Source organism: Gigantopelta aegis, chromosome 3, assembly GCF_016097555.1.
Source record: "Gigantopelta aegis isolate Gae_Host chromosome 3, Gae_host_genome, whole genome shotgun sequence".
Classification (NCBI taxonomy): domain Eukaryota; kingdom Metazoa; phylum Mollusca; class Gastropoda; order Neomphalida; family Peltospiridae; genus Gigantopelta; species Gigantopelta aegis.
The window spans coordinates 21,373,052-21,390,015 of NC_054701.1; the positions used below are offsets into that span (position 1 = coordinate 21,373,052).

Here is a 16,964-nt window from a genome sequence, read left to right on the forward strand (position 1 = left end):
AAAGTTGTTTGAAACTGCAAATTAAAATAGTCATAGCACTCCGCTGAACTAAATTCACCATGCAGTCACCATTTAAATAAATGTGTTGTTATGTGTAATGTGCTCTACAACGTTAAAGTTCTATGAACTACTACAAAACTGAACAATGGTAAGTGACCCCAACAGCATGTCTTTATTATTTATTAAAAAGACAAAACTTCAATAATGATTTTCTCAAATTGGGCTATCAAGATTGTCACAACAGTACCAATATCTAGTGTCAGTCCCACAGTGTGTAAGGCATCAATCTCTTTCTCAGGGCCGGACGTAGTTCAGTGGTAAAGAGTTCGCTTGATGCGTGGTCGGTTTAGGATCGACCCCCGTCGGTGACCTCATCGGGCTATTTTTTGTTCCAGCCAGTGCTCCACGACTGGTGTAACAAAGGTTGTGGTATGTACTATCCTGTCTGTGGGATGGTGCATACAAAAGATCCCTTGCTGCTAATCAAAAAGAGTAGTCCATGATGTCGCGACAGCGGGTTTCCTCTCCCTATATCTGTGTGGTCCTTAACCATAAGTCTGATGCCATATAACCGTAAATAAAATGTGTTGAGTGCGTCGTTAAATAAAACATTTCCTTCCAATCTCTTTCTCCAACCCTGATCCAATGTAGTTCTTTTATTTTTTTATTTCAAGCTTGGGATTATTTTTGTTTTCTGTTACTTTTACTAGAATTAGTTTTCTGCACAATTCATAATTTTAGAAACCCAGCTACTGTTAATTTTCTGCTTCAAATTTATAAAAGACAGAAGAAATTGTATAATATAACATGTAAATAAAAGTATTATCAGCTAATTTTTCAAGGCGCATATTGTTTCAAATATTGGTTTGAATCAAATCTTTACTGCAATATTATGTGCTACAACATTAGTTTGCATTGTGTTGTTTCTGAACTTCTATAAAACAAAATTTCACTTTTGTAACAGATCAACGACAAAAGAACAGGTGCCAGGGGACATAATTCTGGTGACTGGTGGAGCTGGATTCTTAGGTCAACATATCATCCGGTTACTCCAGCAGAGGGCACCACATGTCGGTGAAATCAGAGTACTGGATATCAAACCATATGTGAATCACCTTGGTTAGTCTTACTCTTAGATAACTTTTAAAGAGGAAAGTTTTTTCCAATAACACAGAAAAATGTAGATCTGATTGATATCAATTGTTTTCTTATTTTTACATGTTATTAAGAATTATGCAGTACCACTGAATAATATTCAATAACAGATTTACACTTATGTCATGTCATAGGGTTTTACGTGCACATTCAGAACAAGCTGTTGTAGCGCATGCCTATCATGGGCACAAGAGCCGGCCTTGGCCGGCTCCTCCGTCCATGACAGGAAAGGTGGGGGGAGGGGAGAGGGACCGCCTACACTGGCAGGTGCAAGGGAGCACCAGCAGCCCGATTAAATTGGTAGCAGGCAAGTGGGGGTGGTGGTGGTATTATGGAATTTGAATGGAGCAGTTAAATGCCAAAGAGAAAAGGGTGCGCAATTTTGATTGAGGGAATTTGGCACAATTTTGAACGGTCTGTCAAAAGGTAAATGGCCGAGGTAATATAGGTTTTGATATTTGTGAATTGAGAGTAGCTCGTTAATTTTAGACCTCTACGATGCTGTGGTGTCTCCCTAGGTTGCCCATAGGGTCCTTATAAAGGGCCTGACCGCTTCTGGTCGAGGCATCACCAAGTACCAAGTTATTACCAGCAGCAAGTATTGGGGGTTTGGGTTGGGGAGGCCGATATTCTTTTGTTCAGCTTCCCCCGGGTGCATTGCAATTGTGTACTCGGAACCGGTATTCTTTTGTCCGGTTCCTTATTAGAGTACGTGCTGGGCCATTAAATGGAAGCGGGTGCATTGTTATCATTAGTCAATGCACCCTGTGTACTGATGCAGTGAGCGTGTAGTCGGTGTGTGAATCCTAGTTTTGTGTTACGGTTGTACCTATTGTCTTAAGTCCCTAATCTAGTGAGTTCAATGGTCATTCATGACCACCCATCCCCCTCCGTCCTTGTATAGCATTGAATACAATGACGGAGGGGGAGTTAAACTAGCCTGCTATCTAATTTGAAGGGTTAAACCCTTATAATGTAGGTATTGGTTTAAAAAGCCTAGTGCTTGGCATACTTAACTTTATTACCAATGCAATAAAACGAAACTAACGGTGGCAAGTAGCAATTGTATACATATATGCACCAATCTTGGTACTTAGTTTGAAGAATTTTGATTCCTGCCCCCTAAATATAGGATTTTAGTAGGCTTACTTAGTTTGTCTTCAGGCTATCTGGATAGTTGGGTATCGGTTTTCCTGCATGTCTTTGCTTCTGGAACCCTAGTTGACTTAATTACCGTAGTTAGCTAGGATGGAATGCATCAGTAATAAAATTTTAAAAAATGGTGCGGGTGCAAAGACAAATTCGTGCAGTTTATTTACAGTTAGGTGCAGTGGGGTTCTTGATACGTGATTGGCTGGATTGGACCAATGAGAGTGCTGCAAAAAATAGGTGATAATTAGTGGTGTCCTATCTTGAGATTTACACTGGCATAACCAATGTTTTATAGAGTGTGGGGGTGGGGGCATCCACACTGTCTCTGAGTGTTAATTCCTCCTTATACACCGCCTGACAAATACTGAAGGTGGTGCCATCGGAAAGAAAAAAGGTGTGCCAGTATTTAAATAGACCAAATAAAAGAGTTCAAGACAACAAATTAGGTCAGTCATGTCTAGTACCCAGCATGCTTTGAAGTTGAGACACTTGCTGTAATAAGGAAATACAGCTTTGAAGTTGAGACACCTGCTGTAATAAGGAAATACAGCTTTGAAGTTGAGACACTTGTAGTAATAAGAAAATACAGCTTTGAAGTTGAGACACTTGTAGTAATAAGAAAATACAGCTTTGAAGTTGAGACACTTGTAGTAATAAGAAAATACAGCTTTGAAGTTGAGACGCTTGTAGTAGTAAGGAAATAGAGTTTTGAAGTTGAGACACTTGTAGTAATAAGGAAATACAGCTTTGAAGTTGAGACACTTGCTGTACTAAGAAAATACAGCTTTCAAGTTGAGACACTTGTAGTAATAAGGAGATAGAGCTTTGAAGTTGAGACACTTGTAGTAATAAGGAAATACAGCTTTGAAGTTGAGACACTTGCTGTAATAAGAAAATAGAGCTTTGAGGTTGAGACGCTTGTAGTAATAAGGAAATACAGCTTTGAAGTTGAGACACTTGCTGTAATAAGAAAATAGAGCTTTGAAGTTGAGACACTTGTAGTAATAAGGAAATACAGCTTTGAAGTTGAGACACTTGTAGTAATAAGGAAATAGAGCTTTGAAGTTGAGACACTTGTAGTAATAAGGAAATACAGCTTTGAAGTTGAGACGCTTGTAGTAATAAGGACATAGAGCTTTGAAGTTGAGACACTTGTAGTAATAAGGAAATACAGCTTTGAAATTGAGACGCTTGTAGTAATAAGGAAATACAGCTTTGAAGTTGAGACACTTGTAGTAATAAAGGAAAGACAGCTTTGAAGTTGAGACACTTGTAGTAATAAGGAAATACAGCTTTGAAGTTGAGACACTTGTAGTAATAAGAAAATACAGCTTTCAAGTTCAGACACTTGTAGTAATAAGAAAGTACATTCCAAATGGCACATAGTATACATGTATATGTGTAATACATTGATTACAAAAATGGGTAATTGATGACTTTAAAAAACAAAAAATAACCCAATAGATATTTACTTTAACCAGGTAACAAAGATGTAAAAGTGGTGACCTCGGTTGTTGGAAGTATACTAGACATGGAAGCAATTCGAAAAGCCTGCAATGGAGTTGATGCAGTGTTCCACATCGCTGGACTGGTCAGTTTTGGAACATTTCCAGATGTCAAGGGCATGGAAGACATCAATGTTACAGGTACAATGATTACAGTTGTTTTTCTGGCTAATTTTATTTAGACATGGTTAATATTGCTGAGAGTAGCAACATTTTGATATAATAGTTATTATAGTATGGTGAAACCTGTCTAAACCGGATCATGTCAGGGACCTAATATTTATCTGATTTAGACAGGATCCAGTGTTGAAAGGGTCGTATTTTCGAATTTAGAAAATTCGGGACCACGAAACTTTGCCGGTTTTGACAAGATTCTAGTTTGTTCAGAGTCCGGTTTTGACAGGTTTCACTGAAGTTACATGCCATCAGGATATACACATCAAAATTCAAAACATAAAATCCAGTTCTAAGATATATACATATTATTATTATTATGATTATGATTATTATCAAATTTCAGGAACAAATAATATTGTTAAGGCATGTCTGCTGGAGAATGTTGAACGACTGGTTTTCTGTAGTACTGTGGATGTAGTGATTGGTCACTCTGATGTTGTTAATGGTGATGAGGAAAGCACCAGTATCCCAGACGAGTTCCTCTTCCCAGGATACCCGGACACCAAGCACAGAGCGGAGAGAGCCATACTGGCTGCTCATGGAGAGAGACTGTTGAACGGTATGTAGCCTTTTAAAGGAGCATCATCCTCTAAAACTGTTGTACAGAACCTTTGATTGAAACTTCCAGTTTCTTGCTTGGAATTTACTCATTTCTGTAAATCAAGTCTGAGAACTTCTTGGTTGTTGTAATGTCTACTGAAGTACAGTGACCATTTGGCATGTACCAGAATTTTGATGATACTGCACAGTGGGTTTTTTTTTTTTTTTTTTTTTAAATGATCTTCTAGAAATGCACTCTAGTGAATGGTCAGGATGTGTGACAACTCAGGTGATCACAAACATAAGAATTTATTCATTTCCATATGTAATTATTTATTTTTATTAGTTTTGGAATGCCAGATTAGTGGTAATATACAAACAATTATAAAAAATTTAAAATACACTTCACAGATCGGATGTGATAAATTTACTATTTCAAATACGAACCTTTAAATGAGTGAAAATGTACTGTCAATTAGTTTAATTATGTATAGCAAGATCAGCAGTTTTGAGCCAAACAAAATCCAACAACATTTACCATATTATTATGTCCTTTTTAAAAAAATAACAGGTTCTTTTCACTGTTAACAGTTTGTTTTACATTTTATTCTTTATTTTTTATATTTAAATATATATTGATAATATAGATCCTGAGAATGATTAATTCCTTTTTTTCCCTGTGGTCATGCTTTATATTTTACTTCAAAATGAAGCTTTGCTGTATCATATTCTCAACTTTCTTTTGGAATTTAAGTCCAGAATATTACAATAATGCCACTGTGTTTGCAGGAAAGAAGTTGAGAACGGCATCCCTGAGGGCTAACGTAATGTATGGAGAGGGGGACCCATACTACATCACCAATGGCCTGAGACAAGCCAAAGCTTTTGGTGGAATCATGATGAGGGTGGGTAATGGAACAGCACTATTTCAACAAACATACGTTGGCAACACAGCGTGGGCTTTCATCTGCACAGACTTGTCTCTCCAATCACAAATCGATGTTGGTGGCAGTTTTTACTTTATTCCTGATAACACTCCAGTCATGAACACCTTCCAGTTTATGGAGCCGTATCTACATGCCAGGAATTTCCGACTGTCCAAATTTTACCTGCCATACAGACTTGTGTACAGTCTAGTCTATGTCATGGAAGTTTTCCTCAAACTACTATCACCTTTTGTTAAGATAAACATCCAGACAGCCTCTTGTAGCATCAAGTACATAAACATGACTTTGTACTTCAACAACAAGAAGGCACAAAAGGCTTTGGGGTACAAGCCTATTTTTACAGCTAAGGAAGCAGAGGCAAATTCCCTGGCATACTACAAACAGGTTAAGCTGTGACATGTCAATATATTTTTGGAGATTGTACAGTAATGGTACAAGTTTACTAGGAATTTAATATTTGTGCCACCAACTACTAGTACAGTAATCAGAAAAATATGCAATGTTGAAAAGTTGTGTACTATCGTGTTTTCATGTTCAACTGAGAACATGCATGTTATTGAGCATACTACCAGGCTTTCTGCCAGAAAATAATTTGGAGTATTTTCTCTTTTATAGATACATCACCTGTCTTCAAAAGTAGTGCATATTCCCTACGGTTAGTAGACTGGTCCGAACATCCCAACAGCCAAAGGGATGGCCTGAATTCTTCTACTGCGCACCCCTTCATGTTCCGGTCACGTGACTGTAACTTCCTTCTTTTTCCTTCAAGTTCTTTTTTATCTACTAACCGTAGGGAATATGCACTAGTTTTGAGGTCAGGTGATGCTGAAAAGAAATGAGGGTATGTAATAAAAACAAAACAAATCATAAGTACCCCTACTATAGTCCTTCCCACAGAGAACACCATTTTTTACCATGGTATTTTACTATGAGTTATTTATTTCTGAGCCAATTGTTTTCTAAATTGCACACACAATTAGCGGGTTTATTTGTTAGGCTACTTCCAAAACACTTTTATTTTTCTTCTTACATCAAATTCAACCAAAATTATTTTTAAAAAACCACTGTTCATGCATAGGTACTGTATATCATGTGCATGTATTTTGAATTTTTTTAAACAGCAGGTCTCTTACCTTAATCTTTCAAACAATTATAAAAATGTATCCATTAATTTCAAGATTTTAGGGTATGTAATTTGACCCTTCTCTCCCAACATGTATCCATATCATTCACAATGTTATGTATAATGAACTGTGTATAACATGACTAAGAGTTGATATCAGGGTTCAAGCAATGACAAAAAACTTTATTTATTTGGGGGGAATAATAAACTTAAAAAAAAAAAGTAATTAAAAAATATTGTTAGTGTAATATTTCTTTGGCTTAAAATAATAAATGTGACCAGATTTATGAAAGGTAATTATGTCTGAGTCATGTATATCTTTCCTAAATAACTGTGAATATATTGAATCATTAACATTGCATGTGTTTATCCAAGTATCAAATACTGTAGATCCTGAAATTAATGCGTCCCTAAATTAATGCGAGTGACGGTGGGCAGACTAAAATGCAACATGAAATTAATGCGAGTGGCCTCCCTTTGAAATATTACTTTTCTAACACACGTCTTCAATGAGATCAACTCACTAATGTGTCAGTGTACACATCAACTAACCTGTTTGGTCCCTAGTGTTTTTGGTGAGATCAACCCGAAGCATATTTTTGAAATAATTTACATAACGTGTACAGTTACCTAAATCTGGCTAAACATGAGCATACATGTACCGTTACAACTGTATCTTCCTTATCTGTGAATGGCGATTAAATGGTCACAATGAAAGAACAATTCCAAAATGGTATGCTGACAAAGTTACAGTGAACTTGAACAGTAAAAATAAAGAAACGAACTTGAACAGTAAAAATAAAGAAGCGGTCTACCTGAGGATTAGTGTGCTAAAACCCAATCATAGGCGATGAATTTTGACTATTAGGCAATTAGTCTGTCTTGCCTACGATGAATTGTTTTTCAGTTGTGTTTTGTAAATATATTAGAATTTTAATCTTTGTTGCTTTTTTTTTTTTTTAATAATGTCGGACACATAGACAAAACATAGAAATAAATGCATCATATTATTAATGCGAATAACACAAACACACATTTTTTGCATTAATATTATGATCACATTAATTTCAGGATCTACAGTACTTAATATTTGAAAAACACCAGCATGTGAACATGTCTTATGTTATCTGCATTTAAAACTTACAAACATCTAAAATAAATGCATCATGTTTTTTTCTTAATACTTACTGTGTTGTCACATATCTGGTGTAAAACAGACTGCACATTTTTCAGTCTGATCATGTCCTGTGTTGTGAACAGATGCACTGAAGGAGCTCCAGTCAAATGAGTTCTCACTGCATCACTGATTTCTCTGATGATACGTAGCTGAAGGAAAGGAAAGGAAATATTTTATTTAAGGACACATTCAGCACATTTTGTTTACGGTTATATGGCATCGGACTTATGGTTAAGGACCACACAGATATTGAGATAGGAAACCCGCTGTCACCACTTCATGGGCTACTCTTTTCGATTAGCAGCAAGGGATCTTTTATATGCATCATCCCAAAGACAGGATAACACATACCATAGCCTTTGATATACCAGTCATGGTACACGGACTGGAGCGAGAAATAACCCAATGGGTCCACTGATGGGGATCGATCCCAGACCGACTGTGCATCAAGTGAACGCTTTACCACTGGGCTACATCCCACCCCATATGTAGGTGAAGAATATACAGCAGAATACATTTGATTGCATTCGTCATCAGTGTAACACAATGCCAAAACATACTGGTTATTTACAGAAAACTACCAGCTAATAATTGAATTACAATTAAATACATACTCGCCACAAAACGATTAAGTAATTTATGATCAACATGATATATATTTTTTAATTACAACTGCAATGAGATAAATGTCTGTTCTTGTGTATTATATATAATATATTATTGACATTGTTAAAGTAAGTCCATATATAGTTGGAAAGATAATAAATTTAAGAAAAAAAACCAACCCACTTTTTTTTTAGGAATACATGTTTTAAATTAGCTGTCGTCTGGAGTTTGATTTGTTATTAAGCAATTTGTAGGACAGTGTTAGAGTGCTCACTTGAGGTGCAATGGCTCATCAAATTAAACAATCCCCCCCCCCCCCCCCCCCCCCCCTCCTCCCAGTATCTCCAATACAGATTTCATTGTTCCATCCAATGCCCCATTACTGGTATATCAAACTCCATGGTGTGTTCTTTTTTATCCATGAGAAAATTGCACATACAGTGAAACCTGTGAAAACTTGACCCTCTGTAAACCAGAATTCCCTCAAAACCAGACGTTTTTGCTGCTCCTTTTTAAACATCTGTACACAAGAGAACCTCTTTAAACCAGATACCTCTTATAATTGGACTTTTTACTTGGTCACGAGTGTTCAGTTTAAAGGAGTTTCACTGTATAATATTTTGTGCTGTTTTTCAGTAGGAGTAGCGGTGTGGCAGCAGCAGGTTTTCTCTCTTATCCTCTAGTATCACTCATTTGTCAAAAAAAAAACTTTCATGTTAACACTCCCAATAGCTGTACTTTTTTTGTCTCTCCAATCTGTCGCTATGAACAAGCCGCAGAAACTGTTGAACACATCCTACAATACTGCCAACAGCACAGCCAACTCAGAGATGCTCACTGGCCAACACCGAAAAACACAGAAGAAAAACTTTATGGAGACGAGGAATCCCTCCGTGTCGCTGTGAGATTCATCCTGGCAGCAAACATCTCCCTGTGATATCATTACAAGAAGGAACGAAAAGAAGAAGAAGCTGTAGTTTAAAATGTGGTGAGGTGTTAAAACACACATTCCTTTCCTTTCCTTTCCATTTACTACTTCATTAGATGGTTGCTTAACACAGGTTTGACTGTTCCCTGTATTTTAGATTTACCTGACTCTTTCGGCCTGTTTCCTTCTCCTGTGCCATCAAGGCGATCTCCTGCCTAACTTTAAATGGCATCTGAAACGACTTGTCGTACATCTGTCTGTACAACAAAGGAAGCTCAGTCATTCTCATCACCTCAGCCACAGGATTGGCTACTTTAGCTGTTCATTTGTTCAGGAATAGCAATCATGAAAAATATTAACATTCAAGATGTATTATAAAATCTGTTTTACCATATGTAATAAAACTTAGGAAAAGAATATATAATTAAAGACACCCATCTGCTGGGCATAATAAATTGTAAGTGATTATAGTTAAGGAGACTACAAATGGCCAGCATTTTGTTACCTGCATAATATTATGATGAATTAAAACAGTATTACTTAATACGGCCATCTTTACCAAATGTATTACTTACTGTAACACAATGATGTTGACAAATGACCCAAAAGAGGGGTGGGGATGAGAGAGAGAGAGAGAGAGAGAGAGAGAGAGAGAGAGAGAGAGAGAGAGAGAGAGAGAGAGAGAGAGAGAGAGAGAGAGAGAGAGAGAGAGAGAGAGAGAGAGAGAGAGATGAGGTGAAAAGAGTAGAGGAGAGAGTTGTAAAATCAATCAAAGGAGAGAACGACAGCTGACAAAGAAAAGAATTAAGACAGAAGATTCTCAGACAATTATTTTAAACTTCAGCAACCACTGTTTCTATTGGCCGATTAACAAAGTCATAAATGTATACTAGCAGATTGTGACTTCTGTCATATATAATACATAATATATGTAATACATAGATACATTACAAAATCATTCATTTCATTTAAAGTTCATCGTACAATGTATGTGAAATAACAGAAACAATAGTTTTGCTCCATAACTTTTAATGGACTGCAGTATAAAAACAATAAATAGTTAATAACGTAGCATATCAGCTTTATCCTGTTCAGGTCGAATGGGAAATTTCGCTTGGCAAGCCTTGCAGAATTTCCCATTCTTACCGTCACAACATAAAGTCTATATCCTACTTCATTAACTAGTTATTCTCGATATCTGTTGCAGCAACAAAAATAATTAGTAGTGGCATGTCACAATTTTGTCACAGGAAATAAAACCTGATTTAACCATTAGATTAATTATGCTGTGTCACAGATTTGATTTAGACGTCACAAAATAAAGCATCAAATACTCTAAATTGTTACTAAATGCTGCACCACAAACAAACCTTCATCAACATTTAACAGTTGAGGTAAATTTCAGCAAAAGATACAGTGATAAGAAGCAGATATTTCCTTCATGTCTCGAAACACTTTGATCTTTCCTCGGACGTTCAGAAGATCTCCCAGCTGATATCCTTCATTTTCTAACTCGTCAGACAGGATAGAGTCAACTTTAGCTAACAATGAAGGTGGCAGCTTCTGAAATCTCTTAACAATATCTAAACAGAGACGTAATACTCATGATTATTTTCATGTTAAAATACAATAAGGTCTGATTTTAATTATCAACAAGAATACCGGTGAGGTACATGATACGGCCATCAGGAGTTTGGTGAAAAACCATATCTATATTAATGAATAAGTTATGGGTATGATTCAAGTCTAATTATGTGAAACTTTTGCAATCGGATGGATAAACAGTTTCTTTTGGACAAACCACCATCCCAAGTTGTTCCTACATGTGGTTTGATGGTCTTGTATGCATCAGTATGCAAGATATGATCTGGACAAGGATTTACTGTTATGTGCAGTAGGCCATGAAAAGTAGGTCACTGTGACTTAGTAATAGTACACGACACACTGCCATCCCAAGTTGTTCTTATATGCAAAGTTTGATGGTCCTGTATTTATCTGTATGCAAGATATGGTCCGGACAAGGATTTACTGTTATGTGCAGTTGACCATCAAAAGTAGGTTAAAGTGACCTAGCAATAGAAAGTGACAAACCACCATCCCAAGTTGTTCCTACATGTGAAGTTTGATCATCCTGTATGCAAGATATGTTCCAGACAAGGATTTATTGTTATGTGCAGTAGACCATAAAAAGTAGGTCACAGTGACCTACTTGTAGTAATAATACATGACACACCGCCATCCCAAGTTGTTCCTACATGTGAGGTTTGATGGTCCTGTATGCATCTGTATACAAGATATGGTCTGGACAAGGATTTACTGTTATGTGCAGTAGACCATGAAAAGTAGGTCACAGTGACCTAGTAATAGAACGTGACAAACCGCCATCCCAAGTTGTTCCTACATGTGAGGTTTGATGGTCCTGTATGCATGATATGGTCCCGACAAGAAAAAGTTAACAGACGGACATACAGACAACACCATACCATAATACGACCCATCATATATTGGCGTATAAAAACAGATCCAATTGTAAAAAATACAGAGTTGTTTGATTTAAATCACTGCAAAAAAAAAAAAAATCATGCATTTTGATTTTTTTGATTTTTGTTATGTTTCATTTGATTTTTATGATTATTGCATTTATTTTTATTGATTATTTTGTAAACATGTGATTTATCAATTAACTTGCAGTACAAAAAATGAAGTGTTATTTAAAATCAATTGTTACTTACGCTAGATAATTATTTTTACATATATTTATAATTGAATTGCAATTAGATTTCAACACCATGTAGTCTAACAAGTCATACTGATCAGTGACAATTCCCCCAAATCTATGGTTGTGATGATCCTGGGAGATCAACACAATAGAAGGTGTCAAGTGAAGCCACTCTGCTTCAATGTGATAAATTGGACGAATTTGGGGATGCTCTAGAGTCGGATCTAACAGATGTGACTTGAAGTCACTGACTTCACGTGTCAAATCACCTTATATAGCCATCCTGGCTAAACACCAAGTACTTAAACATTAACTCAATAATCCCCAAAATACATTTTGTTAACTCATTTCTAGATGTTCAAGGTATTTCCTTTCAGAATGCAGTGAAGCTTCCAAATCGTGTATTTAATAGGGAGCAAGTATTCAATTCAGAAGCTCCAAATTAAAGTAAAATTAAAAGAAATCAAATAAATCTGATTTAAATTTTAAAAATCTGATTTAAATAAAAAAAAATCCGACTTTTTTTATTAAAAAAAAAAAAATCATGATTTTTTTCAACCCTGAAAAATATGCATTTGTGTTAAAAAAAACTAGGGTCTGTCATTTTAAGTGTCTGATCATGTAAATGTGTATTATACAGATATGTCTACAGGTACAATTATCATCACAATGTAATCATGGCTGTTGATGTGTTCCATGCTTGAACATTACCTCATGTAACTGACTCTATATCAACTGCCGGATTTCAATTCGGAGTCCGAGATTCAAACAAATATTTAATAATGTTAAAGCCTGGACTTATTAGCTTGCAGTTTGGTGTCAAAGGCCATGATTTGCTATTTGTTTTGATTTTGTTTTGGTATATACGGATAACAAGCATTGAAGCTTCACTCAATAATCTTACCTGAAGTGTTGTCATCATTGTTTTTCCAACAGGAACAAGAAATGACACCAGTACCATCATCAACTGCCAAAAAACAAATGAGCTACCACACATGGGAACTGTCCTTTTATATGCAAACAAAGACATATAAATCAATCAGTGAATGAAAGACATAGTTAGTAGTTAAACCCTGGTTTTTTATTATTACTTTTTTAAAAATAGAGTATCACAATAATAGTGACATAACTTAATAGTAACACGGCAAATATATGCCTGGCGTGTTACCCATTCATCCACAATGTACAAATACAGAACAGCCTTAATGATGTAACGGTCATGCCATCGAATCCACGACTGATTGACACTCAAGACTCAGATTGAGTGTAGGCCTACAAGTAAGTTCAATGTGAAGTGTAAGCCACGATAACTGCAGGGTTAGTTCTGGCACTCACCAAATTTGCCAAGTGCGAATTTCAAAAACAACTGGCAAATTTTATTTTAATTTGGCGAAATCATTTTATGTAATAATTGATCTTTTGTTATGTACAATATTACTGGGTTTTTACAATTTTAGAAATTTAACAGATAATTTGGCGAAATTTTCTGCTAACCCAAAGCTTGCCCTGAATTGGTAGAGAATGAAGAAGGCAGCAATGTGTACAGACACTGCACTGCACAGGAGTTTGATAAAAAAATAAGTCAAGCATGCAGGGTTGTGTTCAGCCAGTGTGATTTTTTTTTGCTAAACAGGTTAAATATATACTGCATTTTAAACCAAATGATTACATAGGGCTCCAATCAAAAACACTTTGAACACTGGCATTGTTCAGTATCCCTGAATACAGGGCATGACCACACAAAAAAACTGCAAAATGTTATTTCGAGAGATCACTGTGAGATATAACGTTACATGGCAATATCTCATATTCATATAAAAGAGAGATGAATTTAAAGACATACACTGTATATGATTGGCTAATTCATGGTGATGACCTATATGTCAAAGCCAAACCATCCACTGAAATTAACACTACTGAAACAGAATCTCCCTTACAATGACAAATAAATGAACTACCTCCAGTATATATTAAATTTTGAGGTTGCAATAAAGTGAAATAAATAAGTACTAACCTGCATACACAAAACACTTGCTTCTTTGTTCAACTCGGACCACAGTTCCAAGAACATCCACTTTGTAGATGGGATGATTCTTGTAGGCAAATGCACCTATGAACAAAAATTAACACAAATGAGTTTTATAGAAGAAGAATGTTTAAAACAAATAGGATTGTCTTTGATGTCAAATGTACATAATTTGAGGACGATTTCATAAACATCCAAAAGCTCCCCCCCCCCCCCCCCCCCCCCCCGAAGATCGAATGAAACATAAATATATGGTAAAAGTAGCATTAAAAGGGTGGGGTTGCTGGAGTCACTGAAATGGGGCCTATAGAAGGGGTCTTGTAAGTGTAAAACTGACCACACATCAGACAAGTGCTTTACCACTGGGTTACAGCCAGCCCTAGACATCAGCAGCATTTCATTATTAGATTAGAAAAAAAAATAATCCTCTAAAACAATGTCATACTGAATAATAAGTACATTTTAGCATATACTATATTATCATAAAGAACGAGATTAAAAACAAAATCTTTTGACTGAAATGCCAAAATGTAATTGGCAAATATATATTTAGATTGGTGAAAGAAATTAAGGATTGGCGAATTTTTTGGCGAACAAAAATAGTAACCCAGGGCTAGCCCTGAAAAGGTTACCTTAATTTTATTTCAAGTAAAACAGTTTTTCACAAATGATTAATTCCTACGTCCATGGTATTTATCTTTCACAGCAAAAGGATGTTTGAAAAAAACTGAGGAAGGAAGTTAATATCATTGCTTAGGCGTATCATAAAATATTGTTTGTTTCCGGTTAACTGACCAACCCTAATTTGAACCTGCCGACCCTAAAACTTTTTTTGCATATCCAAAAATGTTTTTTTTAATATAACAACAATTTCCACGAAAACATTCCAAAACTATCACAAGCACTAATTTGGTGTCATTTAGGGAATAACCCTACTGTGTTTTCCGATTTGCGAACGTATATCGGTGGTTTTACTGTCGCAAATTTAGTTTTATTGGCGACCCATTAGCCACGAAATGTTTTCTTCTAACAATTAATTGATGGAGTTACTTCCCTTTAAATTGAAGTTCGGTAACTTTCGTGAGATATCGGGCGAAGATTTCATGAATAAATGCGATCTTTTCCGATTTACTCTACATCTAGCGTAGTGAGGTGTTCCGGTTAATAATAATAATAATAATAATAATAATAACTGTATTTAATGATTTACTCCAGCGACAAACTGGCCGTGTAGAAATTTAGTGACCTTCTGATAAACTAGGGGAGGGAATGTTTACCGATACTGATGGAGTTTACTGCCAAATCAAATTATTAAATATGTCAGTAAGATCTTGATGCATTTCGTTATTTTTTGTAAGTGGTCACTGGGAACTTCGCGGGTTTCCGCTAACAAAAGTGTCAGAATGACCATGTGTTTGACGTCCAATAGCAGATGATATTAAAGATAAAAATCAATGTACTCTAGTGGCGTCGTTAAATAAAACAAACTTTACTTTTCAACATTCGTTTGAGCATCCTGAGCATTTGTACTGCATTTCTATTCATTGGACCAATTGATTGCTTCAATCCAAGTGTGTACTTTAATACTGGATGCATACAGAATAAAACTAACATTGCAAATTATAAAATTGGTAAGTCTACCATTTCTTAGATACATTAGGAAAGCTAATATTCATAACATTTTTTTTTAAATGTTATTGTTGGACAGATAAATATAGAACCCTTCTTTTCAGTTTTCATTAAAAGAAATTGTTATAACTTATTTACTGGTTTCTATCCAATTACGGTGCAACCAAGTCTGTCCTGGACCAGTACAGAAGTTAAGTGTTAGTATGAGAGTAAACCTTCTGCCTATTATTAAACAGCAAGGGGTGTTTTGTATGTACTCACTCTCCCACAGATAGGTTAGCACCATGTTGCCCTCAAAATCAAAATGCCTTGCCTTTTATAAATTTATAAGTTGCCCATGTAAAAAGAAGCCTTTAAACACACCTATGTGGACAGTACTACATATTTCCTTTTTTAAATTAAGTTATGAAATAGATATAGAAAATAAAATGGCCATAAGGTTTTTGTCCTTTTGAAAATTGTATAATGGGAAAAAAAAAGCCCTTATAATTAAAACTGCACATAAAATATGACCCCAAAACGTCACTTTACCATGCCTTACTTCATTTCTAGGGAAAACACTGTGATGAACGGTATTGTTGGTTTGCATAATGCATTTCTATACATGCAGAGGTTATTTTGGATATCGGTAGTCCACACCTTTATTTAATATCCATAAATAAAATTATTTTCCAAAATAATATGTTTTTCCTACCTACCTACCCTATATTTTTCCAGCATGTACGGTAATAGGAAACAAGTAATTTTTTTTTTCCGGCCTTATAGTTTGAAAATCATTGGTGATTAATAATTAACCCACAGAACTGAAATTATGTAGGACAACAGTTGCTCTGTCAAATTCATAGTAGTTTTGAGTAAAATAAATTATTAACAATATCAGCGAATGATGAGGCAAGCAGTTTTTCGTCTATGTGGAAATAGTTTTAAGCAATTGCAAACTAAGCTAGAAAATGCTCACGTCAGACCATAAGGATGGCAATATCTATTGAACTCTGTGACTTGTATAATGTAAGCATGAAATGTAGATGGCAGAGACAGCGAAAGTGACTGCAGTAAATCATCACCTGCCACCTACATATATTACTAAACACTTCACAAGTCTGCCTTAGATCCTTACATTCATGCTGGGAACATTTTGTTCAGGATCGTGTCGCGATTTACTACACAAGTTTCAGATATGGCTACACAATTTCAAAACATTAAAAATTAGTTGCTAATCAATTTTCAATTGACAAGAAATATTGCTAATCAAGTTTTTGAAAACAAAATGGTCTCTGTCC

The 16,964-nt window shown here is 35.6% G+C and overlaps 2 protein-coding genes across 3 annotated transcripts in view; one reads left to right on the top strand and one right to left on the bottom strand.

Annotated features, from left to right (window-relative positions):
- Positions 1-16,964, bottom strand: part of LOC121389276 (CST complex subunit STN1-like) — a 35,375-nt gene that overhangs the window by 14,677 nt on the left and 3,734 nt on the right. For both annotated transcript variants that reach the window (XM_041520882.1, XM_041520875.1), the window contains exons 3-7: positions 14,044-14,139; positions 12,934-12,996; positions 10,726-10,893; positions 9,474-9,628; positions 7,788-7,925 (exon numbers count right to left, since the gene is read on the bottom strand). In XM_041520882.1, coding sequence (XP_041376816.1) covers positions 7,788-7,925; positions 9,474-9,628; positions 10,726-10,893; positions 12,934-12,996; positions 14,044-14,139 — 620 coding nt within the window. The remainder of the gene's footprint in view (positions 1-7,787; positions 7,926-9,473; positions 9,629-10,725; positions 10,894-12,933; positions 12,997-14,043; positions 14,140-16,964) is intronic.
- LOC121389292 (3 beta-hydroxysteroid dehydrogenase/Delta 5-->4-isomerase type 2-like) lies at positions 4,705-6,179 on the top strand. The gene has a single exon (XM_041520890.1). It carries the CDS (start codon positions 5,186-5,188, stop codon positions 5,870-5,872), a length of 687 nt encoding a protein of 228 aa, XP_041376824.1. The 5' UTR covers positions 4,705-5,185; the 3' UTR covers positions 5,873-6,179.

What these genes read in the sequence shown, in the direction of transcription:
- LOC121389292 (XM_041520890.1), top strand. Translation starts at nt 5,186, where the DNA reads ATGATTAATTCCTTTTTTTCCCTGTGGTCATGCTTTATATTTTACTTC.